Source organism: Bos taurus, chromosome 19 (assembly GCF_002263795.3).
Source record: "Bos taurus isolate L1 Dominette 01449 registration number 42190680 breed Hereford chromosome 19, ARS-UCD2.0, whole genome shotgun sequence".
NCBI classification, from domain to species: Eukaryota; Metazoa; Chordata; class Mammalia; order Artiodactyla; family Bovidae; genus Bos; species Bos taurus.
This window is the reverse complement of record NC_037346.1, coordinates 55174078-55200228: the sequence shown is the minus strand read 5'-3', so window position 1 is coordinate 55200228 and position 26151 is coordinate 55174078. Positions and strand designations below refer to the sequence as shown.

Here is a 26151-nt window from a genome sequence, read left to right as displayed (position 1 = left end):
AATATCCATAAAGTACTCAAGGAGTGAATGTCTCACAGTAAGTGCTATAAAGCATTAGCTATCATTATTGTTTTGCCAGCAGATCACCTGCCTACACACAAGCAGCTTTTGGCAAATTCCACACTTAGAGCCTGAAATACATTTAGTCTGCGGGGAGAGACCTCATTCTTTCTTTTGGTATTGTACAAAATAATTTGTCTTCAAGGGTAAAACAGAGAAACTTAGGGGCCAATTTCACACAATTGGAGCTATTGCGGAGTTAATGATTGTATTTGTGGAGTACTTACTGTGAGCAGAGGCAGTGGAATACCAACTAGGTCTGTGAAGAATTAAAAAAAAAAAAAAACAAATTAGACTTCTGCCTTGAAGAGCTTACAATCAAATTAAGGAAGGCAAACATTAACAAATGTGGTAACTTGAAAATAAGTCCCCGAAACATATTACTACACACAGAACAATTTAATCCAGACTTAAATGCCACTGAGATCATTGCTAAAGGGCTGGTGAGAATGGGGAAAGGGTGATGTAGAAAAGGCTTCGTGGTCTTGCAACTTTACTATTATGATTATTATTACTATCTGTCGTAGGACATGCGGCACGTGAGATCTTAGTTCCCTGACCAAGGATCGAACCAGTGTTTCCTGCACTGGAAGCCCAGAGTCAATCACTGGATTGCCAGGGAAGTCCGCACATTTAATTTCCAAATAGGTATACATTCTGGCTCTGACTCTAGTCGTTGTTTTGCCCTTTTACAATTTCAAAACTAAAGCCGGGGTGACTGCCTGAAAAACAGCCCTCAGCAGTAGCAGACGGTGTTACACTACTCTGTTCTTTTCGTAAAGTATAATTATTTTTGCATGGCGCCCCTGGGGTTCAGGGGAATTTCGAGCCTGGCCCGGCCCGGCCCGGCCCGATGCGTCGCTCTCGGGCGCCCTCTGCCGCCCGCGCCCCAACTAAGAGCAACGGAGCGGGACGTCGAACAACGAATTCCCCGGGAATCTCCTTTTCCTTCACTAACGTAACCACCCCCTCCATGACTCTAATAAAATCCGTCGAGCAATTAACTACGAAGTCCGGCGGGGCCCGAGCTCCCTCAGTCGTTCCTCTGGAAGCCCCCTCGAACTTTCTGCGGCCTCCACCATCCAGCCAGTCTCGGCCAGGCACAGCCTGTTCACTCAACAGATAGCGACTTTGTGACCGAAACGACCGTCGGTCTTCGTTTTCTAGCCGCCGGGGGCTCTCTACTGTCCCCAGTGGCGGCCACCATTTTACCCGGGCTTCGGGACCTCGGGCGCCCCTCAGCGGCCGTCGATCACACTACATTTCCCAGTAGCCCTTTCTCAATAGCGCGAGAGTTCGCGCGAGACTTCCGTGAAGACTTGCGCGCAGGCGGAAACCCGCCCCCTCTTCCGATGCGGGCTGCATGGCTGGCAGTCATGGCTTCCTCGCTGTGGTTCCAGCAAGGCCAGCAACTTCGGCTCTTGGGCCGAGGGAAGGCTGTGGAGGTGGGTAAACAGCTTATTTCTTGATACGGCGCTAGCATACTTGGCCTTCCGCTGCTTGAAGGCGAAATAGTGACGCTAGGCCTGGTTCCCCCAACCCCCACCCCCATAGGTGGTTGGGAGGATTAACTGAGGTGAGAAAACACTTTCCAAAGGGTGTGAGTTTTTGTTACTGAAGGGAGAGAGAGCCCAAGCCCACCTTTGGCATCGGAGCGTCCCTCCTGGGGGAGAGCGTCTCTTCCATCCTGCGCACCTCCCAGGCCTCACGGCCACCCAAGCGCTGAGCTTCCAGGCTCAGCGGCCCTGCTGGCCCCCAGGTCCTCCCACGGGGCAAGCTCGCATCCAGGGTATTAACGTCTAAATATTTGGCTTCCTGTTGGAGAGCGTAGAGGACAGCCCCAATCAATTTTCACTTAATTCTACAGCTGATAATCAGTGGCGTGGTAGACTTTGTTTGGAAGGCTGCAGTTTTATAGCGACCCTTAACATGCTTACGTTTTTATTGTCCACAGGCTTTCTTTGGCATCTGCAGAGACGGTGAGCAGCAGACCTGCTTAGAAGTAACGAATGGAAGTCTGAAATAGGTAAGGATGCATGTAGGCAGGAACTTGGGTGGGCAACAGAAATGAGAAAGCCGAGATGGTCTTAAAGCCTGCCACACACCGCAGCTCTGAATCCTGGCTGACTCAGGACCAGTTGGGGGTCCTACCCAGAATCCAGAAATGAGGATGGTCTCTGTGCCAGTGTAATTGGGGCCACTAGGTGTCGCTCTTTGAAACGAAAGTGGGTGCCACTGCATTCACGGGTAAAAGGGGGACTTGGAACTTGAGCTTTAAAGTTGATTGAGATTTAGAAATGTTCCTTACTGGTTGAGCTGAGGATGATTTAAAGTTATCCCTGTCTGAAAAGACTTCTGTTGTGAGGAATTCTAACTTGCTGAGGCTCAACGTTTTAAATTATGTTCTTGGGAATGAGTAAGTTTGTTCCTGTTAATGTGTTATCCATATTTCTCTTTTAGAATAAAGATGTAGGCTGTGGGCTTTGAAAAAGTCACAAGAAAGCCGTCATCCAGGGATGTAAGGATCCTTGTGATGAGATAAATGGTAAGAGTTTTAATTTTCACAGAATTGCATAGATTATGGTTCCTTTAAGTGTTGGCTTGTTAGATTTCAGAGATGTGTGGGTCTTCCCAGACATTAACAGCTATCTGAGAGATACTTGTGTAGACCTTCTTGAATAGTTTTTCCTTTTAGTGCCCAGAGAAGTAGTATGAACTCTTTCCTAGACCCCTCACCAAGTACCCTCACAGTGATTGTTACAGCAGTATGAGGTAGATGTTTTCCCTATGTTGCTCCCGAGTAAGTAAACTGAATTAATGAGTTCACCTGCCCAAAGTTACACAACTAGGTTATTTTTTTTAAGAGCCATAAAAATATAGCTATAAGTGATTTTGGAAGGGGGACATTATTATTAAGCTGTAGTGAGATGTAGTTGAACAGCTGGTCATTGAGTTCGACTAGTGGTTCTCAACTAGGGGTGGAGGGTGTTGCTGGGATCCAGGCAATGCCCCTAATTACCCTGTAGTGCACATGACAGGCCCCCCACCACCCCGACAAAGAACTCCCCACCCAAAATGTAGAGTTAAAGTTGAAACCCACTGTTAGACTGAGACTCCAGTCTTAGCCTGTTAGCAGGTAACCACACCAGAACCTTGTTTCTTTGTCTCTAAAAGACAGGAGTGGTGCTTTTTAGATCTGGCTCTGCACCTATAGAATGTTCCTGGACCCCACCTCCGGCCATGCTAAGATGGGTGAGATGGCTCTAGAGTGTGGCCCAAGGATCACGTGTGGCCATTTAATAGCAGATGTGGAGGAACAGTGAGATGATCTGATCTACTTTTAGCTCAGGGATTTTTATTACAGCAAGGTTATAGTACTGGCTATTTTTAAGTAGCTCTCAGGGCAGATCTATAATCCCTATCTTAAAGAACTGAAAGCCACATGGTCGCTCTGCAATATCGTTTTGCATACAGAGGTGAGCAAAGGAGAAGTGACCTTGCTTGGTGTTGATGTTTCTTGGCCTCAGGCACCCTTTGCGCAGCTGGCCTTCAGTGGTCTGGCTGGAAGAAGTAATCTGCACTGTTTGAGACATTTTTACTGACAGCTCAAAGATGCTGGAAGATTTACTTGGCTACTAGACACTTTGTGCTCAGGGAGACCCTGGCTTTAAAAGGACAGGAGCTGTCAGCGTGTCAGGTCTGGGACGCTGGGTACAGCTAGGCACTAGATATAAAGTTTTTGCCCGTGAGGGAAAGCACGTTCTAATAAAGCAGATAAGATTGAATGAGTTCCTGAGAAAGGAAGGAATTTGGTAAGGAGAACATGGTTTGCTTGTGCTGTGGATGTCAGTGCTGTGGACTGGCAGCTGGGTGGGGAGCTGAGTCCATGATGATGTGAAGTTATCCCTGTCTGAAGGCCGAAAAAAGGCCTTTGAGTGTGGAATCTGGATATCTGAGACTCAGTTTCCTAGGTTTGCTTTAGAGAAATTGAGGCCTGGTTTATTTGGTTTGTTTGTTTGTTTAATGCCTGAATTAACAATGAGCTATCCAAGAGATACTTGTGTAGACCTTCTTGAATTTTCCTTTGCAATTTCCCCCCGCCAGGTACAGCTTCAGTTTGAGGCCGAAAAGGATACTCCAGAAAAAGACACTGGCTGCAGTGCTGTGGTGGCTGCCCTGGACCCGACGTGGAATTTCTCTCGTGTGTAATAGAGAAAACCTTTGGAACAGGCCTGGGTGGATGTTCGTTTTGTTTCCCCGGCCCTTGGGTTGTGCTGAGTGGCAAGGTGACTTTGACATAGATTCTGTTTTCTTTGCTAGGTGTCCACAGCGTGTGTAACAGGACCGACCTGCTTTACCTAAAGCAAGTGAAACCGTTCCTCTCGCGTTGTTTGTAACGTAAGCTGTTTTTATCTTACGTGTCCGAAAGAATCCCCGCAAGCCTGTGATGGTTAGTTATCCCTGTCTGAACATCTCGACTGAGGGAAAACAATCTGTTCTGAGGCTTAAGGGGCTGGCTCTGGGCTCTTAAAAGCAGTTCAGGCTTTACAAGGGATCAGACGGAACGCACTCCAAAGGGAGTTGTGCTTATGTACCCTGCCGAGACCCCAGTCCTGGGGCCCCATCCCTCTGCCACTTGAAAACCAGTGGTGGGCTGCCTTGTCACCCTTTGGCTCTGAGGGCACAGGCTATAAGAGGTGGCAGAAATGGGCAAGTGGCCCAGATTTGGCTTATGCTCTTACTGTGGAATGAAAGAGTGCTTGTCACATATTTCAAGAAAATGAATGCGCTCTTTGAGACAGACGGCAATGGAAGATGTATGCCGGCTGTGGCAGTGAGCACACTTCAGGGCTATCTGATCTCTCGTCTTTTTACTGTATCCTGACATTCAGGAAAGAAGGGGTACCATGGCACTAGCATGGTTTCCAGGTGCCTTGTTCATGCAGGGCACTCTCCTGGGGTTAGCCCAGCTCTTGTCTGAATGGCATGGCTGGCTTGTGAGCAGGAGAGTAGCAGAGTGGCACTGGGCTTTGTTCCCATTGAAATGCCACGCTTGAAGTGGGCACAGATTGCCTCTCTTTTCCGCTGAAGTTGGGAGGTATGTGCAGCTTTTCATATGTAAGGTCACATATTTGTTCGGTCACCAAGGAAGCTGTATTTGGGGTGGGATTTAAAGAACTAGAAAACTGGTCCAAGCAGCCGACAGCCTAGAGCAGACATAGTGAAAGGGCGTGCCAGAAGGTGGGAAGGTCTGCCTGCTGGGTCACAGTCTGCTGCTGAGTGGACTTGACTGTTGTGCGGGACCCAAGTGAACCTGGAGGGGTTTTTTGTGTTTTGTTTTTTCAGTTCTGCCGCAGGTGAACCATGGCCCTTGGCAGTGAGAGCACCGAGTCCTAACCATTGGACCACCAGGGGATTCCCTGAACCTGTATGTTTGACTTCAGAGGGCGTCTGAATATAAATGCCCCCAGCACTTGGTGGGTGCTCTTTACTGGGCCCTTGCACCGTCTCCTGGAAAGAGGCATTTGGGACCCACTAGCCTGCCTTACACACAAACACACAGGAAAATGATCGATGGCTTAGAATGAGTTCCTTCAGGATTGCCTCTTGTAAATTAAGGTATAACTAAGAACATGTGCAATACCACACACAGAATTTAGATGATCTTGGTGCAGTGGGGGGACTGCAGTGATTGTAAAATGAAACTTGCATGTACACGCTCTGTTGAAGACTAAGGGGAAACAGGTGTTGAGCCTAAAAAAACATTTCTCAGTGGGTTTCTACAGTGTCTTGGGCTTAACTTTAAAGCAAATTAAAACATTTAAAAGTTGACTTACTAGCATTTGTGGATTTCAGATTGAGACCTGTTGTAAGAGCAATGATTTCTTCTGTGCATCAGCACATTCTTTTATAAATGAAAGTTTAAAGCTTCTCACTAAATCGATCTTATACAATTGACTGGTTTGCTAACTACAGATGTGATGGGAATAGGGAAAAAATAAAATATGGGGGGAAAGGGTTCCAGGCCTCAGGAAGCCATGCTTTCTCAAGTAGCTGCTATAGTGGTTAAATCCTATATGTCGTTTTTCTTAGTCACCCGTCTTAAGTTTCTAAGGCAGCGGTGTTGTATGGAGAGGAATGACCCTTCAGAAGCAGGGGCCAGAGGCCAGGTTCTGGATGGGAGGCCTCCCCAGCCCGCTCCACTGCCTTATGGGATATAGTAACACCAGCCAGTCAAACCCAGGGTTTGTGTGCGGAGCTGTGTAGTGGTCATTCAGTTGATTTACACTTTGAAGCCCGTATAATCTAAAAGAAAGCTGCCTGTATCCAGTCAAATTATTGAAGCCTTGATTGTCAATGTCCAGTGATGAGGGTTTGTTACCCAATAATGTCCTTTTGGTGATGGGGTGTTAATACATCTTCAGTGGGCCTTTAATCAGAGGCCAGGACTTTCTGGTGGTTCAGACTCTCCATGCTAATACCCTGCGTAATACACTACTTTCCCCAACACAAACAGACACAGTGGTTATCCGTCATTTATGCAATTAACTAATTTCAAATGACTTTCTGCCCTTTGTGCTCCCACTTTATCAGGGGGCAGAAGTGAGTCTGTTCCCTTTCTCAGAAAAGCTGTTCCAACATGTCCTTGAGGTGAACTGCTTTGGAGTCTGAGGCCGGACATGCTAGTGGGAGGATTTGGGCTGAAAAGTGCATTTGTTTCTACTGCTGCTTGACCTTCGTTAATTGAGAGGCCCTGAGCCACTCCACTGACCAAGTCAGTCTGTGCCACTGCTGGCTTGGAAAACGCTCAGCTCTGAAGGATACCTGCATGCTCGCGCTGGTCGGTCTCATCTTGAGAGTGTTGTCTTCAGTTTTAAAGATGAGCCCAGCAGAGTAATGTTTTTCCTCGACCAAGGTTGGGTTGTCTCCCTGGGCCCAGAGGAATCTCCTTGGGTGAGCTAAGGACAAGGCAGGGTGTCCCACAAAGGGCAGTCTTGAGTGACATTGACACATCCACTCTGTCCTCTGTAGTGAAGGAGTAGGTGGGTGTCAAGGATGGAACACACAAGAAGGTAGCTTTAGTTACTTGAGGGCCCAGGGCCGCAGCTCTGCAAAAATAAAGGTCTTGGATGCTTTTGGGTCACCGCTGGTACAACCAAAGGATGCCAGCCTTGTGCAGGTCCCTCCAAAGGGTGGCTTCCAGGGACAGGTCGTGGTTTGCGTAGAATATCAGTGGCTTCTTCATTCGATCGAAATAGTGGTCAGAAAATTTCTGGTAGTTGCTTGTGATGAATCCATAGGCGCTAACCTGGAGAAGGACAGTTAGCATTTGAGCTGCTATGAGAAGCAGCTCATTAGCATAATGAGCTGCTAGCATTTGAGAAGCCATTTACACAGGGCTTCCCTGGTGCTCAGATGGTAAAGAACGTGCCTGCAGTGTGGCCCCTGGAGGAGGGAATGGCAACCCAGTCCAGTATTTCCTGGAGAATCCCCATGGACAGAGGTTCCTGGTGGGCTACAGTCCATGGGGTTGCAGAGTCGGACACGACTGAGCGACTAAGCACAGTTTATAAAGTGGAAGGAACTTAGGCATAGCTGCCTTGTGTGGAGGTGAGAATAAACAACCGTTCTCACCCACGTTTTCATATCTGCACTGTGTTATTTCTGCACATTTTCTCACCCAACTCTAAGCGTAGATACTGTCCCTGTTTTACAAATGGGGAGATGGGCTCAGAAAGATAACCAAAACGTGTGTCCGCAGTCACAAGCTAATAAGTAGCTGGGCTGGGTTTTGAACTCTGGTTTGTGACACCAAAGCCATGATCATTATGCTCAAGATGGAGGCAGAAAGCCCCTTACCTCCCGTTTCCTGTTCTCATGGTGACTGCAGACAGGAGAGTCCTGTTTTAAACATGGAAAAGGGGGACCAGAGTCCAGTGGTGCTTGGCCTCCAGCTCTTGTGCCTGGGTCAACACTGCCTTTCCCTGAAAACTGATTCTCAGCCTCTGTCTCTGCAGCTCATGGGTACCACCCCAGCAAGAATTGGCTCATGGAGTGATTTCAGAGACTCCACGTGTGGAAGGATGCCCACCTCAGTTTGAGAGTGTCCTCCCAAAACAGATGTCCCTACCCACTTTGGTTGAGATTTTGCTTTCACAAGAGCAGTTGGGTCGTATGTCCCTTAAACACCATGTGCAGCGTCTGCCCTGGGGCAGAGGGTTAAAGGACAAGCCCAGGGGAAGGTGGCCCTGGGGAGGAAGGCAAGACTGGGTCCGAAGGCTGTCCCCTACGGGACCGAGAGCACTTCCTCCACCCCATTCCCTAGACTAGGTGGCTCCTGCAGCTGGGGAGCCTTCTGCCACGGGATGGAGGCCCAGAGTCCCAGGTCTGGGCTAGCAGGCCTCACGTAGAGGATCTCACGGATGGAATAAGGCTCCATTCACACCAGCCCTGCTGCTGTGGGCTCCTGAAAGAGCAGACCTCTTACCTGGTCACAGGTATGTAGAGCTGTCAGCAACATGAGGGCCCCAGTACTAGGCATGTATAGGTCTCCAAATTTTGTGTTAATCAACTTTGATTTCAGAAACCTGGAAGCAAAAAGAAGTGTCAAAACTCAAAGACTCCAGAGGACTTCTTTGGTGGTCCAGTGGACGTGGGTTCAATCCCTGGTCCAGGAAGATCCTACATGCTGAGGAGCAACTAAGCCTGTGTGCCTAGAGCCCGCACTCTGGAGAGGCCACCAAAATGAGAAGCCTGCACCCCACAGCGAAGAGCAGACCTTGTTCGCCACAACTGGAGAAAGCCTGTGCAGTAAAGAAAACCCAGGGCAGCCAAAAAACCCCAGGACTTTTGGTCTTGCACATTTGCTTGAGGGTTGTGCCATTACACCAACTCAGGCAGGTTGGGAAACGGCAAAATTTTCTGGCCCTTCTGCCCTCACCCATCTGCCATTTGGAGAAAGATGAATTATACACAAAAATCTTTGGTTCAAGTAACACCTTAGGTAACAAGCAGTGAGGAGGAGGAACAGGCCCTCCTGAAGAAACATAGGTGAGACCCTTCCCTCTCTCCCTCTCTAGAAGCCTGAGTCCAGCCTAACTTGCCTTTCCTCTCTGCAACACCCTCCCGCACCACAACGTCTAGGGCATAGTTGGCGTAGTTATTTAACCTGACACCTAAATTTCACCTCCGGACTGGCCAAGCAGGAGCCACACATGAGGACAGAGGACACGTAGGTCCTGTGACTGGGCCACTAGTGAGATGGCGCACATGTGTGCAAGCACACGTACATGATTTCAGACACCCAGATGGTCCCAAAGTGAGGCCGCAGTATGGTGACCACGAGCCTTGACCTCAGCCCTGGGTTCTCATCTAGGCCTTGCCAGGCAAACCACCCAGCTTCTCAGCCTGTTCTTCGTCTGTTGAGTGGTCTTCAGCTTGCCTCCCAGACTCCCCTGCCACCCCTGGCCTGCTCTGGGTCTTGGGGTGCTAGCCTGGGGCTGCATGCAGTAGGTTTCCCAGCTACAGCACTGTCACCACTTCAGGCTGGACAGATGTGCTTTGCAGGGGCTGCCCTGTGTCTTGTAGGTGGTTCAGCAGCATCCCCGGCCTCTGCCCACTAGGGGCACTCAGGTCGCCTAGTGACAACCAAAACTTCAGACAGGACAGTGGACCAGCCTCCTGCTGAGAACCACTGATGGGTGGGATGGGGGTGGAGATCTGCAGGCAGGGGTTCCCCAGGCTCGTCCCAGGGTCCTCCTGTGTTTGGGCCTGAACGCTGGCTTCCACTAGTCCCCATACAGCCCCACACTTACAGTCCCTCTATGCCCAGCCTAAGCGTTCGTGAACATTTTTGGTAAGTAAGCCTGTTGGGTTTCCTGTCTACCTTGACTGATAGAACATCACCTCCATCAATGTATTTAACCTGGTGGCTCAGTGGTAAAGAATCCACCTGCCAATAACAGAAGACTTGGGTTCAATCTGGGTTCAGAAGGTCCCCTGGAGAAGGAAGTGGTAACCAACTCGAGTACTCTTTGTGGGAGATGCCATGGACAGAGAAGCCTGGCGGGCTACCATCCATGGGGTCGCAAAGAATGGGACAGGACTGAGGAACTAAACAAGTAAATGAAGCAGTGTAAGTGCTGCGGGGCGGGGAGTGGGGGCGGCCACGGTGGTCCTCGGCACATGGCCCAGCTTGGGGTTTCATCTTCAGGGGATAAAGCCAGTGCTGCCGGAGAAGGCAATGGTACCCCACTCCAGTACTCTTGCCTGGAAAATACCATGGACGGAGGAGCCTGGTGGGCTGCAGTGCATGGGGTCGCTAAAGAGTCAGAGGCGACTGAGCGACTTCACTTTCACTTTTCATGCATTGGAGAAGGCAATGGCACCCCACTCCAGTGTTCTTGCCTGGAGAATCCCAGGGATGGTGGGCTGCCTTCTATGGGGTCGCCCAGAGTCGGACACAACTGAAGCGACTTAGCAGCAGCAGCAGCAGCCTGTAGGTGTGGGGCGAATGGTGGGGGTGGGCAGGGGAGTTGCTCCCAGCACCACCCCTGCCCGCACCTACCTCTCTGTCAGGTAGCTGATGAAGTCTGGATGGAGTAGCCTGAATTTGCTGGCAGAGGAGTCCAGTCCAAAATAGGTCTGAGGCCTAGGACCCACGATAGAAGTGAACAGAGCGGCCCGAGGCGTCGTACGACGGGTTGTGGAGTGAGGAGAGGTGAAAGGCGCTGGGGCGGTGGCGGTGGATGGACCGGTAGGGGCGGGGCTGGGAGTAGTAGCGGGAGAAGGGGGTGTAGAAGGTGGCTGGGAGCACCGTGGGCACCACGTGCGGCTTCCCGCCCACCAGGACGTCGGTGGGCGGGGTGTAGGAGAGGGAGGAGGGGGGCGTGAACAGGGCGGGGGGAGACGGGTAGGAGCAGCTGACCCGGGGGAGGTGCGGAGGGGGCGGGAGGAGAGGGAAGTACAGGGAGTCAGGGGGCTTGCGAGGGCGGTCCCGGGCCCGGCAGGGAAAGGAGCAGGGGAAGCACTGGTTCTGCGGGAGGGGCGAAGTAGGAGGCTGGAAGAAGGGGGCCTCTTTCATGAAGCGGGGCACGTAGGGGGCGATGTAGGACGGGATGCCCCGGATGGGCCCAAGCCCGAGCCCGATGTAGGAGGCTGAGGGCGCGGGGCTGTGGGCGGGGGACTTGGCGCCAGGTATGGGGGGAGTTTGGGAAGAGTTTCGGGAGAGGGATTTCAAGCCAGATTGAGAGGGAGATTTGGAGGCAGGTGGAGTGGCATTTTGGGAAGACCCCCGAGGCTGGACATGAGGGCTGGGGGTCAGGGAGGAGGCCCGGGAAGAGGGCTGTGAGGCATTTGGGGTGGCAGGGTGAGAGGGGGCACGGGAAGACCCCCGGGTGGGGGACGGTGAAGGAGCTGAGCCGCCAGAGCTGGCGTAGGGCTGCTGGTTGGTATGGTTGGATCTGGACTGGGAGGGGGACTGGGCAGGGGATGGATTAGGGGAATGGGAGGGGGAGCTCATTGGTGTTGGGGAGGCTTAATGTCCACCCGATGTCTTTGAGCCAGCCCCCCCCAACCCCCAGGAGCCAGTCCCGTCTGGGTCGCAAAGCCCACCCCCAGGAGCCGCTGCCAGGCGATTGTTGGGTCATCAGCAGGTTGGGGCGGGGCACAGGGCGGGGCTGGCGTAGCCGGCCTGGCCCCCGAGGGCTTAACCCCTAAGGACGCCTCAGAAGGTGCTCTTTGAGGGTGGGTGAGATGTACGGGGCCAGCCAGCGAGACAGGAGGGTCGGTCCTTGGCGGCCACAGGGGTTGGTGCAGATTTATGAGGACCCGACTCAGGGACAAGAAATTGTCTTCAGCACCACAGGGAGAAGGTTCAGATGAGGCCCGGACATGGTTCAAAAGAGCTGGACACGGGCCTGCTGTCCAGGAAGGTGGGGGAGGACAGACAGAGGGCCCTTTGTTCCCACTCTGCAGGACACTGGGCCCACGTCCCCTGCTCTCCCATTTCATGGGCAGTCTTGGGAGGGTGCCCGCCAAGGAGTGGCATGGGTCCTGGCCCTCACTCTTAGTCTCCAAACACAATGCACTCAACGGGACAGCAGGGACAGCTGCGGACAGGCCAGCTGGGTGGCTGGGCGGGTTATGGGGACCGCAGCTGAAGCTGAGGGGCCAGGCCTGCCGGCCCCCATTCCAAAAGGAGCCCCTTGAACCTGCAGCCCACCTGGTCAGGAGGGTCCCTGGGGACCAGCAGCATTACCTGGGCTTTCCCAAGGGTAGGAAAAAAAGAAGAGTTTACTCTTCTAATGCTCTGGTGGATTCTTGGGGCCTTTCTGGCCACCTTCAGCCACCTTTCCCATCTGACGGTGGACCTGGGAGCAGTACCGTGCCCTATTTCCCTGCTTGGCTGCTCACCTGTCTCCTTTATCGGTGCCCTCGGGGACAGGCACACCCAGGATGGCGGATCTCAGCATCAGGTAGTCACGGATGTCCGAGGGGATGAAGATATAGCGCAGGTACTGTCGGGGCAACAGAGAAGCAGCCCCGGTGGGGACAAGACCACGGGGACTTCCTGCTCCGAGTGGACCGCCCTCCGCCTGGTCCGGCCCCTGCCCGGGCAGGAGCCTCTCCTTTCTGAGTCTGTATTTTCCACTTTTGGGTGCCCTGTTCTTTCGGGTTCCACTGAGGGTTTCAGCGCTCAGACCCGCTGATACTCTTCCCTTCAAGGAGCCGTGCTCAACTGCCATTCCCTTGAGTGTGGGCTGGACTGAGGGACTAAGAATTTTTCTAATGGATACGAAAAAGTGGGAGTAAGGAAGCGTGTGTGACCCCCTTGGAGAGGGGTTCATAAAAGACACTGGAGGAGCTTCCTTGCTCTCTGGGATCACTCGCTCTGGGTCAAACTAGCTACCCCATCGGGGAGGCAGTGTATTAGCCTGCAGAGGGGCCCACATGGTGAGGGCTGTGAGGGAGCCATCTTCACCCTGGCCCAGGCGGGCCTTCTGATGACCGCGGCCCCTGTCAAGCCTGACTGTGACTACTGGGAGACCCTGAGCCAAAACCACTCCGATGAGGGACTTCTCTGGTCCACTGGTTAAAACTCCACCTTGCAATGCAGGAGTGCAAGTTCAATCCCTCGTCAGCAAACTAGGGTCCCACATGCTGCTGGTGTGTGTATGCTTAGTTGCTCAGTCGTGTCCAACTCTTTGCAACCCCGTTGGACTGTAGCCCGCCAGGCTCCTCTGGCCATGGGATTTCCCAGGCAAGAATACTGGAGTGGGTTGCCATTTCTTTCTCCAGGGGCTCTTTCCAACCCAGGGATTGAACCTGCATCTCCTGTGTCTCCTGAATTGCAAGTGGATTCTTTACTTGCTGAGTCATCTGGGAAGGGCATCCCTGATGGCCCAGACAGTAAAGAATCGGCCTGCAATGAGGGAGACCCAGCTTGGACTCTGGGTCAGGAAGATCCCTTGGAGAAGAGAAAGGCTACCCTCTGCAGTATTCTTGCCTGGAGAATTCCAAGGACAGAGGAGCCTGGTGGGGTACACCCCATGGGGTCGCAGAGAGTTGGACCACATGACTGAGCAACTAACACTTTCATGCTGCCAGAGGAGGCTAAAAAAAAAGAAGTGGACAAAATCACTCTACTGAGCTGCTCCCAAATTCCTGACTCATGAAAACGGCAAGATAAGCAGTACGTGTTGTTTACAGCTATGAGGTTTGGGGGTCATTCGTCATGCAGTTATGGAGAACTCATACAGGTTCTTCCCAGGTAGCACTAATGGTAAAGAATTCACCTACCAATGCAGGAGACATAAGAGATGGGAGTTTGATCCCTGGTTCAGGAAGATGCCCTGGAGGCGGGCATGGCAACCCACTCTAGTATTCTTGTTTGGAGAATCCCATGGACAGAGGAGCCTGGAGGGCTACAGTACATAGGGTTGCACAGAGTTGGACACAACTGAATCGACTTAGCACACATGCATACAGGTTCTGTGGCTACACCAGAAATGAAACTGTGCTATCTTGTTTCATCATGAGCTAAAAGAGGCCTCAGAGCATGGATGCTGTAGCTTGGACACCCCTGACGTCCCTGGTAAGAGGAGGAAGCTGCTGAAAACTCAAACCAGCCCTATCAAGCACCACAGCACCCTTATCTTGGGACCTCCCCGCTGCATGTGGTAGCCAGCCTGCTCTAGAAGGGGAAAGAAAGTGAAAGTCGCTCCAGTCTTGTCTGCCTCTTTATGACCCCATAGACTATACGGTCCATGGAATTCTGAATTCTCCAGGCTGGAATACTGGAGTGAGTATTTCCTTTCTCCAGTGGATCTTCCTGACCAGGGAATCGAAGTGGGGTCTCCTGCATCACAGGTGGATTCTTTACCAACTGAGCTCTCAGGGAAGCCCTCTAGAAGGGGAAGCATGGTGTTAGAGCAGCTGGGTGTGGCTGAAAGAGCCTGGAGGCAGAAGACAGACTCAGGTTCCAGTTCTCAGGGGCTGCTGTGCTGAGTGTGTGTGGGGTTGGAATGGAGGAGACACTCAGCAAATACCCTCTGGCTGGCTGTGTGCTGCTGACCTCTGGGTCAGGGGGGTAGCAGGGCTTTGAGTCGGGCTCCACTGCCACTCTGCTGAACGAAGAGGCCCTGAGCCTTAGTGCCCTCACCAGTAAGAGGGGGCTGACGTGGCCTCTGTAAAGTGCCTGGCACTCCATAAGCCTTCAGTAAACATTAGTCATTCATGCTCCACTCCAGAGCTTTCCTGGTCCTGAGCTACAGGGCGCCCCATTACACAGGCCCTAGATCCTGGCGTACAACCTGTCCATCCGCTGGGCTGGGGCGTGGGAACCCCGTGGCCTGCCCTGTGGTGCGATGGGGGGCGGACAGGAAACAACGGTGCTGGCTGTCAGGGACCGTGGTGCCCATGGGAGCCTCACCTGTCCCTGTGGCACAGAGGTGAAGCCCACGTTCGAGTAGGAGATGAGGGAGTTCTTCATTGTGTTCACAGTAAAACCGTAGAAGGAGATCTTGGTGCCCACGTCATTCTCGAAGCCTTTGATCACCGCACCGTTGAGTCTGGTCCAAACAGAGGCTCATCAGCCTGCTTGTGGCTACACGGTACTGCATGTTGACTTCCATCCCCAGGCTTCTGGCACTCCCTCTACCCACGGCAGCCCCAGTGCCCAGTCGCCAGCCCCATCCTGACAGCCGGGCACCTGAAGGATGCCCTGTGAAATGGGCGAAGCCAGCCCTGGCAGCTCCTTCCTCCTGGGTCCCCTGGGTTGACCACAGCCTCGTGCGTCTTCAGGGTCTGTCTGCCTAACACCCTTGTCCACGCCTGTCCGCCCATCACAACTGCTGAGCTGCCTGAGGCCGCTGCTGCTCCATTAGCCCACGCCCTCACCTACGATGCTCCCCCCGGGGGGCTGGCTGGGGACCAGCTCTCCACCCAGCTCCTCTCCTGCTTCCTCCCTGGCCCCTAGCCCACATACCTGAACACGTAGTCATGGGCATCGATGTTCTGACCCTGGCGGGAGCCGTTCAAAATGCCTCCATTACCCACCACGGCACACCGGATGCAGCCAGGAAGCAGCTCCCGGGAGACGGCAAACAGCCTGGTGCTCTCCGAGCCGTTCAGGAGGCTGAGGGTGGAGGTGATAGCTGTGGGACAAGGTGGAGTGCTGTGAGGGGCACTGGGGCCTTCCCGAGAATTCCTGGCACCCGCACCTGCCTGAGGCCTGACACCAGGCCCCTCTCAAGAGGCACAGAGGGTGGAGGACAGGGAAACGTCTGTGGGAGCAGGACGCCTGCAAAGAGGGTGGTGGGGCGGGAGGGTTGGCTGTGGCCCCAGTCATCTTGAGAACTCAGATAACCAGTCCTCCCAAGACTTTGCTTATTCCAAAAGGAAATAATTTGGGGCCTTCAGGGGTAGGGTGAGGGGCCGACTTAAAGTGGAAGGGGCTCTGGGTGGTCTCTCCCAGCAGCAGCCATCATTGGGCTGTTTGAGGGCTCACAACTGCTGTCCTCAGCCACCTTTGCACACTGGCCATCTTTCATGCCAGGCCCCAGGAGGGCAAGAGCCACTGGTAGAGGGGTCGGGTGGGGCAGTAGCCAGGCCCCTCTCCTTGACCCTTGTAGAGGGTGCTTGTAGAGGCAGGGAGTCTCACAGCAGTGGAGGTGAGCCTTGAAGCCTGCCTGGGAGGAAGTGAGGAGAAAGGGGCACCGTGGCCCCAAAGCAGGAGGAATGGACTATTTAGGGCCAGAGGGCTGCAGGTTACCTTGGTGGGAGAGCCCCTGCCAGCCGTAGGGGGCTTTGTGCTGGCTCAGGCTGTCCCAGAGCTGCGGGGTGAAGAGGTCCCCCGACAGCAGCACTGGAGTGGAGAGGTTAAACAGATTCCGGAAGCGAGGGTGCCGCTGAACGGCAAGAGAAAGTGGATGTCGACAGAGCAGGTTCTGTGGGTGACAAGATAAGAGGGCTGTTTCTTTTTTTAATTTACTTATTTGGCCGCCTTGGGTCTTAGTTGCATCATGTAGGGTCTTCGTGGTCAGGCCTCTCTAGGTGTGGCATGCGAGCTCTCCAGTGGCACTGTGGGCCTAGCTGCCCTGAGGTATGTGGGAATCCCACTTGCCCAGCCAGGAATGGAACCCACGTGCCCTACACTGCCAGGCGGATTCTTAACCACTGGACCCCAGTGTTAGTTGCTCAGTTCTGTCCCACTCTTTGTGACCCCATGGACTGTAGCCTGCCAGGCTCCTCTATCCATGGGATTCTCCAGGCAAGAATACTGGAGTGGTTGCCATTTCCTTCTCCTGGGTGGGATCTTCCCACACCCAGGGATCAAACTCACCAGGGAAGCCGAAGGACCCCCAGGGAAGTCCCCGAGGGCTGTTCTAGAAGGTAGGGTGGGTAGGAACCTTCCAGGGAGCCCGCATACCCCACAAGAGGGCTGGGAGGGAAGTGCTGCCCTTCCCCTCTCCAGACTTGGGCCACCCCCTAGATGTGCCAGCCAAGCTGGCCTGTACGCAGTGGCCTGGTAGGGGTCAGAGAGCTTTCTGGATTTACCCTGCCCAGCCCTTCTCCCTGGATGCCACGTCTCTGGGGCCTGACGGCTCTGGCCTACTACTTTACCTCACACTTGGGGGGAACTTGAGGGCACTTTCCCACAAATGGGTAAGAGCTGCCTGCCCTGTATTGGAGGAGGTCCACCCCAGGCCTTGGAATCCATCAGCCTGGGTCCAAACCCTTGCCCTGGCCGTCCTTGCTGCAGTAGGGTTCCCATGGAAAGGGCTACTGGGAAGATCTGTGATGTCTTTGACCAGCCGGTGCCTATCTTGAGTTGAATAATGTCCCCTCTCCCAATTCATGTCTGCCCCAAACCTCAGAATGTGACCTTATTTGGAAAGAGGGTCTTTGCAGATGTAATCAGTCAGGTGAGATTATACCGTAAGGTGGCTCAGCAGTAAAGGATCTGCCTGCAATGCAAAAAGGTGAAGGAGATGCGGGTTTGATCCTTGTGTTGGGAAGATCCCCTGGAGGAGGGCTAGGCAACACACTCCAGCCTGGAGAATCCCATGGACAGAGGAGCTTGGTTGGCTACAATCCATAGGGTTGCAAAGCGTCAGACACGACTGAAGTGACTGAGCCACACACATAAATGGAGTATAACTTCTAATGTACTAAGGTGGGCCCTAAATTCAATGACTGGTATCCTTATAAGAAGGCATGTGCTAGGCTTCCCGTGGTGGCTCAGGGGTAAAGAATCCACCTGCCAGTGCAGGAGACATGGATTCGATCCCTGATCCGGGAAGATCCCACATGCTGTGGAGCAATGAAGTCTGTGCTCCACAACTATTGAGCCTGTGCTCTAGAGCCTGGCAGCCGCAACTACGGAGCCCATGGGCCGCAATGGCTGAAGTGTGTACGCCCTAGAGTCTGTGTTCTGCCTCAAAAGAAGCCACCGCAATGAGAAGCCCGTGCACCGCAGCTAGAGAGTGGCCCTCGCTCACCACCACTAGAGGAGGGCCCATGCAGCAACGAAGACGCCGCACGGCCAAAAATAAATAAACAAAAATAAAATCATACAAAGAAGGCACGTGCTGATGGCGGGGGTCGGGGGCAGAGAGTGAGTGATGAAGCTGCAAGCCACGGGACAGCTAGAGCCCCCATAAGCTGGAAGAGGCCAGGAGAGATTCTTCCCTGGAGACTTCAGAGGGCGGCTGGCCCTGCTGGATACCTGACTTCAGACTTCTGGCCTCTAGAACTGTGAGAGACTCCATTTCTCTTGTTTTAAGGCTCCCAAGTTGGTGGTCATTGGTGCCAGCAGCAAAGGAAGCCTTGCAGGGGCCTCCGCACGCAGGGGCCTCCGCACCCAGCAGCCTTGAAGGAGAGCACGCATACCAGACAGGCCCCAGCCCCCCTCTACCCCCAGACCCCCGTGTTAGATTCCTGAGCAGCCCCGGCCTGGTCAGGGCTATTCTTCCACTGAAGGGGGTCTTGGTTAAGACGTTGGTTTCATCAAAGGACAACGTGGGAAAGAGTACAGTCATTTCTGCTGTTATGTGACATACGAATGCCTAAAAACCATCGTGCAGAACCGCAACCCAAACCACAGGGCTTTTGGGAAAAGGGACTACGAGCAGCAGAAACTCAAAAAACTTGATCAGTGATGCATAAAATGAAGATAGAAGCAGTTTTACACACATTCACTGGTTAGGAAACATCTAGAAAAGTGAAAATGTTAGTCGCTCAGTTGTGTCCTACTCTTTGCAACCCCATGGACTGTAGCCCACCAGGCTCCTCTGTCCAGGGGATTCTCCAGGCAAGAATACTGGAGTGGGTAGCCATTACCTTCTCCAGGGGATCTTCCCGACCCAGGGACCAAACCCAGGTCTCCTGCATTGCAGTCAGATTCTTTACTGAGTCACCAGAGAAGCCCAAGAAATATATAAATAGTTCTCAAAATATGGCACTTGACCTTGGAAAAGAACTGACACATTCTTGGGGATGTGGGCTTCGGAAGGGTGGCAGTTTGGGAGTTATCGTGAAGTGGTGGGAAGCCAGTTATTAAACATGCGATGAAGCAGATGGCTGTCTGAAGTGTGCATGTGCGTGCCTTTTGGGTATTCCTACATGATTCCCTTTGGTGCAGTATGGTTTTCTGCATTTACCAGTGTTCTGGCTGACAAAATCACTGATAAACACACACGAAATTTGGGTTCTGCTCAACTTGTTTTACTCCCACAGCAATCTTTATGGACCAAATTCATGCTTTAAAAGCAAGCATTAAGCTGAACTGACTACATCAGTCTCACTCCTCTTCAGTTCATCATAGGGGTGTTTTCCAGGGTCTCCTTTACAAGGCTCCAAGAGAAAAATCTTCAGGTCTCCATATCCAGAAAGGCGCACTTTGCTTGGGCAGCTGGCTTGCTTTTATCTCATGGACAGGGTGGCAAGCTTTCCTTCTTTGCTGTTGTCACAGGGAAGCTCAGAGCCCATCTCTGACACCCTCTGGCATATTTTTCACGCACTTATCTGACATTGTCTAACTTTCTTACCTTTATTTTTCCTTTACCTACTTCATTTTTTTTCCCCCATGTCATATATATCCAAAAGACAAAAGCTCAAATCTTTTTGTTTTTAAACCAGGTGAGGAAATATGTCAATTAGCATCAAGTAGGAGAAGGCAATGGCACCCCACTCCCGTACTCTTGCCTGGAAAATCCCATGGACGGAGGAGCCTGGAAGGTTGAAGTCCATAGGGTCGCTGAGGGTCGGACACGACTGAGCGACTTCACTGTCACTTTTCACTTTCCTGCATTGGAGAAGGAAATGGCAACCCACTGCAGTGTTCTTGCCTGGAGAATCCCAGGGATGGGGGAGCCTGGTGGGCTGCTGTCTATGGGATCGCACAGAGTCTGACACGACTGAAGCGACTTAGCAGCAGCAGCTCAAGGTGAAAGGACTTTAGGAAAAGTAAAGATGACCTGGCCAAGTGCTTTAAGACGCTTGAAGACTTTCTTTAGCCAGTCCGCCAAGTGTCCACCTGATCTCTGTTCTTGGGGCAGGGGGTGGGGTGGGGGTGGGGTCTCCATCACCTGCCGGGGGGAGCTCGCTCTGCCGCTTACAGCTTTGCAGTTACTCAGTCTTGCATGTGGTGAGATCTTGCCCCCATGAGACCTCAGTTAACAAGTTCCAGTGTCTTGGGCATGAAAAACAACTCTTAAACCGGGACCAGGCCAGAACTACATAGTCATCATCCCGCTTGACTGCAGCCTGCACAGAGGGTGAGGGCATGTTGCTCGGGAGTTCAGACCCAGCCCGGGGGTCCAAGAGAGGCCTGAATCCCTGTGCCACCTCTTTTCCATGGGTAACCTGAGCAGGGTATCTCTGTGCCTCATTTTACTGCAAAAGCTGCCTCCCGACCTTGCCGACAGGTGTAAGTGAGAGAATGCAGGTAAAGTGCTTGAGATGGCCTGTAAGGCCACGGTCACTGTGCTCTGTGACAGAGCAGAGAGGCCCCTGGGCTTGGTGTTTACTTCATGGTAAACAGTTTACAGGGCTTCTCAGGTGGTGCTAGTGGTAAAGAACTCACCTGCCAATGCAGGAGACGTAAGAGATGCGGGTTCGATCCCTGGGTGGGCAAGATCTCCTGGAGGAGGGCATGGCGACCCACTCCAGTATTCTTGCCTGGAGAATCCCATGGACAGAGGGCTACAGCCCATAGGGTTGCAAACAGTCGGACACGACTGAAGTGACTTAGCACGCATGCATGCTAACAGTTTAAATGTGAGTTTTACAGTAAAAAGACATTTTGAGGTGTAGAATGTAAAAGTCAGAGAACTTTTAAAGATAAATCAAGATTTGCAAGAACTTTTCTGCTGGTTATACCCCAGGGAGTAAAGATGGAGCCATGTTTCTCTGCTGTTGGGGTGCAGGGACCTCAGTGGTCAGGTCTAAAGAGCGCTGGCTGGCCCCTCAGTTCTGTGCTCCATTCTCTGGGTGGGGAGGGGGATGTAGCCGGGGTGGGAGGAGAGGAGGGAGGGGGGTTTCCAGAGAGCTCCCGCCCAGTAGGCTTGTAAGAATGTTCTCATTCCCATTTTTCTTTCCCCTTGTACCCCGCCACAGGGTAGCCCGCCACTGTACCTTTCGTGTCCTAGAATTCGGTGCCTTGGGTCCAAAGAAAGCTTGAGATGATGACGTGGTGTTCCTGGGGGAGAAGGCGGAAGTAAAGCCGGGGTCTGACCTGCCCCCGGAGCGTGCTCATCTGGTAACTCTGGAGGCTGATCGTCCATCAGGGTCTGATTTTTTTATTTTTTCCCCTATGCTCTGATTCTTGCTCATCTCTTTCTCTTTGGGCACAAAATATTATCACCTTATTATGTTCTGCCTAGCCCCTTGGCAAGTGGCTGAAATGTGGAATGTATGGGAACAGCGAGATGGTGGTTAAGACATGAAAATATAAAATAGGAAAGATTGCCAGCGGCCTGGGCTCGTGACCATCTAAGCGGTCTCCCTGTTAAGGCCCGCAAAACAGGTGTTAGATCCCGGGTGCCCTGGGCCCCCTTCACCTGGCGAAAGGGGTGGGGCCAAAGCCCGACACCGTGGGTTTGGGTTCCAGGATCTCTGGAAGCCACTGAACTTCTCAGAAGCTCAGTGTCTGTGTCTGTTCAGCAGGGATGATCATGCAGGTATGCAGATGGTCAGATTGAGACAGGCTGGGGCCTGGGACCCTTTGCTGCAGTGCTTGCACTTGGACAAACGTCTCCTTGAGCAACAAAATGCAAAATAAACTACAAGGGACTAAAAGTAGCTGAGTACATGCGGCGGCTGGGGCAAATTATGAACAAGAGAGATACAGAAAGACCAAAATCTGAGCAGAAGCAGGTATGCACATTGACCTGGCACGTGGCACCACTAAGGGGGTGGGCGGGCCACCTAAGCCACCTCTCTGGCCTGACCCCCTGGACCCACCCCTACTGTCATCCTGTAGAAGGAACCAACTCACCGAGCCCCGCCCCACCCCCAGGGAGCAAGCAAGAAAAATTGGCATTGGGTTTCCTTCCCATTGCCGCCCGCAGGGGCCCCAGTAAAGCCCTGCCTGCATTCTTGTCGGGAGCCTTCAAACAGAGTCTGTGTTATCTTATGTAAGAAGTGTCTTCTAAATATTAGCTATTGTTACCTAAAGGGCAAAGGGAAGGGACCCTGTGACAGCCTCAACGACACTGACCCTTCTGGAGGGAGGTAAGGGTCTAGGTTACTGCCCTACACCCACCTGCTAGGTGCTAGGTGGTCCCTGCACCAATGTGTGTGTGTGTGTGTGTGTGTGTGTGGCACACACGCGCTTAGTTGTGTCTGACTCTTTGCGGCTCTATGGACTGTATGTAGCATATCAGGCTCCTCTGTCCATGGGATTTTCCAGGCAAGAATACTGGAGTGGGTTGCCATTTCCTTCTCCAGGGGATCTTCCTGACCCAGGAATCAAACCCGCAGCTCCTACAATAGCAGTAACTTTCTTTACCACTGAGCCACCTGGGCAGAGGGCAAACAGGAAGGAACAGGAGCCCCTATCCATTCAAGAGGGTAGTCAGGCTATTCCCAGACTCCTCCCACCTCCCCTACAACCCTGAGGGAGCAGGTGGGGAGGATCTGAGGTCAGCAGTTTCGAAGGAAACAAAGGCTTCCAGTGACTTGCTTCTAGGCACCAAGACCGTTTGAGCCACAAGGGCATCTGGACCCACCTGCCTTCAGGGTTTGTGAAAGACTTTGGAAGAGCAGGCCAGAAAAAGCAGGGCGATCCTATCCTCCACTCAACCCAGATCAGCCAACCACAAAACCCTGTAGCTCCTCTCAGAGGAGGAACTGGCACCGTGGTGCTCAGCGCAGGTGGCCTTCAGGAACCCCCAGGGAACTTTTGAAAAACACCAGAATTCTGATCGGTTGGTTCTGGGTCTCCAGTGATTCAACCCCCCTCCCCCCACTGTCATCCCTTCCTCCCCAGTGATTCTAACATGCCAGCCAGGCTTGGAATCTGACAGAGGAACTGCTGAATGGGTGGAATAGAAACAGGAGGGAGCCCTGAATCGCTCGGGTCTCAGGAAGGCCAGCTCCTCTCCAGAGCAACCCTTCTGCTCAAGAGACTCCCCCGACACCCCCCACCCCGGGAATCCAAAGGCTTTTAGACACCACCGTGGGAATAAGGCTTCTCCAAAGGCTCAGCGGTAAATGCAGGAGACAATGGGTTTGGTCAGGAAGATCCCCTGGAGGAGGAAATGGCAACCCACTCTAAAACAAGTCTAGAAATCCCAAGCCCAGGAACTACTGATTGGACCGATTCCACCCTCTAACCTGCAAGGAGAGCCTCATCTCCCATCTCCGGTGTGCCAGGCCTGGTCCCAGCACTCGGCTTCCCCTGGACTCCCCACCGTAGCCCGGGAGGGCTGCTTTTGATCCCCAGGTGAGGGAGGGTTACATAGCTTGCTCGCCCTGCTCAGATTTCCATCCCACCTGCCCCTCTGCTTGTCCAGCTCCTAATGAGGCTGAGTCTGGACCTGGCCCCTGGGGTTTAGCTAAAATGCAAACATCACCAAAACATCAAGGATATGGACAAGTCGTACTAGATTTTTAAAACATGAAAGGTCTTTTAAAAAAGCTTTGTTGAGGTATAATGGATGTTCAGTCAACCTCATATTTATAGTGGTATTAGTTACTTTTGAAGGATGTTCAAATAAATGTGTTTCAAAACATCTTTACAGAAAACTGATACGGATCTCCTTTCTTAATACCCTCAGTTCTTTTCAGTCCTTTTCCTTATGCAATGTCTGACTCCAAGGAGGCAAAGTTAACTTCAGGTGTTGCCAGCTAGAACACCTTTGTTTCTAAAGGGAGGGGACACATAATCAATGGCAAGCGTGTTTCATATTGTTTTGTAACACTGGGTGCCCTTTGACTTTGTTTCCTGAATGTTTTTGGTTTTGTGTTTTAGTCACGAAGTCCTGTCTGAGTGTCTGACTCTTTTGCGACTCCATGGACTATAGCCCGCCAGGCTCCTCTGTCCTTGGGATTTCCCAGGCAAGGATACTGGAGTGGGTTGCCATTTCCTTCTCCAGGGGATCTTCCTGACCCAGGGATTGAACCTGGGTCTCCTGCTTGGCAGGCAGATTCTCTACCACTGAGCCACCTGGAGAGCCCCATTCCTGAGAGCAGACACTAATTCTGACTTCATTCCCTTTAGTGAGGACTGTGTGGATCGAAAAGCACTGGGAAGGGAAAGCCAGGGCCCAGAGGCCTCTGCAGCAGACTGTAGGTACCCATGGGGCCTCACAAATCCAAACGCTGGGCACAGCTCGGTCCACCTTCCAGAAGTAAAGCTAAATCCCTTTTAAGGTTTCTTCAGTAACTGGAACCGTGACCTACCAAAGGCAGGCTCTCAGGTTTCTCCTCCTGGGGCACCAAATGAAAGGAAGGTGCCCAGGGTCAGGGAGAGGGAGCGGAGCGCAGCAGGAGCAGCTCAGGGAGGGAAACTTGGATGGAGCCCAAGGTGGGCCGCAGTCCACCTCTTCACCGGATCGCGCCCGGACGGGGCTTATCAAAATAAACAACGGAACAGAGCGGGAGGAAAGAAGCGAGCCGGGCGCGGGGAGGGCAGGGACCACAGCGAGCCGGAGAGGCGCGACCTGCCGCCGCCGGGCTGAGGAGCCACGCGCAACGCTGGATCTGGGAGACTTGGGTCCCCGCCCCCAAAGTAGAATCTGAGAAATGTGAGGTTAGCGAGGGACAATCCGTGGAAAGCTGGGACTGATTTTATCTGAATCCGATGTCCAAGCCAAAGTAGGACAGATGAAAGGGTTTCTAATTAGGGCCGGAGGGAAGTCAGCAGAAAGCTGTCGAGAGTGGATCTCCGGTGAGCAAGGGGCGAAGTTCCTCTTGGATACAGCAGCAGCTGTGGGACCCCCGGCAGCACGAGTTTAACGCCGGGCTGGAGGCTCTGGGTACAAAGGGCCGCAGCCCGAGTCCCCGCGTCCCCTGCACCCTCCGGACAGGTCCCGCGCGGCAGCTCCTACCTGGCTTCGGTTCGGGGCCCCAGGTGCAACTCCACCGCCGAGGAGTACAGGGCGACCAGGATCCCGGAGCAGACAGCCGCGAGCAGGAGCAGCGGCCAGAAGAGCCGGCCACGCTGGAGCCCCATGCAGCCTTGGCCCGAGGGCGTCCCGTGGGCAGCCGACCCGGGCGGAGAGGAGAGGCCCGGGTGCGCTGGGCTCGACTCCCGGAGTCGGCCGTCCGGCCCCGCCCGGCCCCGCCGCCCCTCCCCGCCCCGCCTTTCTTCCTCTGTCGGCTCCCGGCCTCCGGACGCCGCCGCACCCTTGGGGGCTGTGCGGCGGGTCCCGGAGGCGAGAGTGTCGCGCCGGCACCCAGAGCTGCCCGCGCCTCTCAGGCGCTACCCTCTGTCCTCCGGACTTGGACGGCCCAGCCCAGAGACGCCGCGAGCCGGTGTTGGGCAGGGCGCTTCCCGGTACCGTGAAGGGCGTGCGTGCGCGCGGTCCGGGGGTTCTGTGGGGCCGCGGGGCGCGGGGAGACGCCGCCACCTGCCTCCTGGGCCGCACACTGCGCCCTCGGGGGCCCCCTGGGCTCGCGGCTTCCTGGCACCCGAGGCCCGTGGGAGGGGCGGGGAGCATGCAGGGTTAAACCCCAACCGCTCAGACCCCGGCTGGAATTGGAGGGGGTGGGGCAGGGGGCCTGCCCGGGATGGGAAGGGCGGGAGAGCTGAGGTTGTCCGTCTCTCTCGTTTATTGACTGGCTAGAGCCCTCAGTCACTATGCGTCCCTGTTACAACCCCGGGGCAACCTGGAGATCTCAGCAGCCCAGAGACACCTGAAAGGTGTAGCAGAGGCTCAGGTGTCATCAGGAAGGCCCGGGGAAGCCCGGGCTCCCGTGCACCGGAAGCAGAGCCTTTCCAGGGGTAAGCGGTAGATGAGACACTGTATTCTCCAGTGGACATCATCCTGGCCCCAGAAACCTGTGAAATACCCTAGACCCTGAACTGTCAACAAATGCGAGGATGACAGGCAACTGCAACTCACCCACCCCCAACCCCTCCCC

At 53.5% G+C, this 26151-nt stretch overlaps 1 protein-coding gene, 2 long non-coding RNA genes and 2 other non-coding genes across 13 annotated transcripts; 4 read left to right on the top strand and 1 right to left on the bottom strand.

Annotated features, from left to right (window-relative positions):
- Positions 1-1394: 1394 nt before the first annotated feature.
- Positions 1395-5889, top strand: LOC100196901 (uncharacterized). Of its 3 annotated transcripts, none has more exons than NR_038107.2 (6): positions 1395-1505; positions 2015-2086; positions 2521-2605; positions 4165-4261; positions 4381-4458; positions 5407-5889. It is a non-coding gene; the product is annotated as an uncharacterized lncRNA (long non-coding RNA). The 3 variants fall into 3 exon arrangements; NR_038105.2 differs by having other exon boundaries at positions 4381-4510; NR_038106.2 differs by lacking the exon at positions 5407-5889 and having other exon boundaries at positions 4381-4945.
- LOC112442800 (small nucleolar RNA R38) lies at positions 2372-2449 on the top strand. The gene has a single exon (XR_003031091.1). It is a non-coding gene; the product is annotated as a small nucleolar RNA R38 (small nucleolar RNA).
- Positions 3939-4023, top strand: LOC112442801 (small nucleolar RNA R38). The gene has a single exon (XR_003031092.1). It is a non-coding gene; the product is annotated as a small nucleolar RNA R38 (small nucleolar RNA).
- A 574-nt stretch (positions 5890-6463) lies between the features above and the next one.
- ST6GALNAC2 (ST6 N-acetylgalactosaminide alpha-2,6-sialyltransferase 2) lies at positions 6464-26070 on the bottom strand. Of its 6 annotated transcripts, none has more exons than XM_005221188.5 (9): positions 25116-25298; positions 21199-21262; positions 16334-16508; positions 15548-15716; positions 14993-15131; positions 12475-12578; positions 10628-10828; positions 8549-8648; positions 6579-7369 (listed from the first exon to the last, which is right to left on the bottom strand). In XM_005221188.5, the coding sequence occupies exons 1-9, from the start codon at positions 25238-25240 to the stop codon at positions 7202-7204; spliced, it is 1245 nt and encodes a 414-aa protein (XP_005221245.1). In that variant the 5' UTR covers positions 25241-25298; the 3' UTR covers positions 6579-7201. The 6 variants fall into 6 exon arrangements, with proteins under 6 accessions (NP_001069001.1, XP_005221245.1, XP_005221246.1 ...); XM_005221189.5 differs by having other exon boundaries at positions 10628-10711; NM_001075533.1 differs by lacking the exon at positions 10628-10828 and having other exon boundaries at positions 6464-7369; positions 25116-25284.
- Positions 11033-21529, top strand: LOC132343118 (uncharacterized). 2 transcript variants are annotated; one of them, XR_009491805.1, is made up of 4 exons: positions 11033-11805; positions 12506-12575; positions 15064-15173; positions 21181-21529. It is a non-coding gene; the product is annotated as an uncharacterized lncRNA (long non-coding RNA). The 2 variants fall into 2 exon arrangements; XR_009491804.1 differs by lacking the exon at positions 11033-11805 and adding an exon at positions 11815-11993.
- Positions 26071-26151: the final 81 nt, after the last annotated feature.

Bases quoted from the DNA above. Each gene is read 5' to 3' on its own strand.
- ST6GALNAC2 (XM_005221185.5), bottom strand. From the start codon at position 25,727: ATGCTCCCCGCCCCTCCCACGGGCCTCGGGTGCCAGGAAGCCGCGAGC. The intron at 15,717-16,333 runs GTAACCTGCAGC...CTTGTCCCACAG, and splicing joins GCAGGGGCTCTCCCACCAAG to CTATCACCTCCACCCTCAGC. The intron at 12,579-14,992 runs GTGAGGCTCCCA...TTGCCCCGACAG, and splicing joins CCTCTGTGCCACAGGGACAG to TACCTGCGCTATATCTTCAT.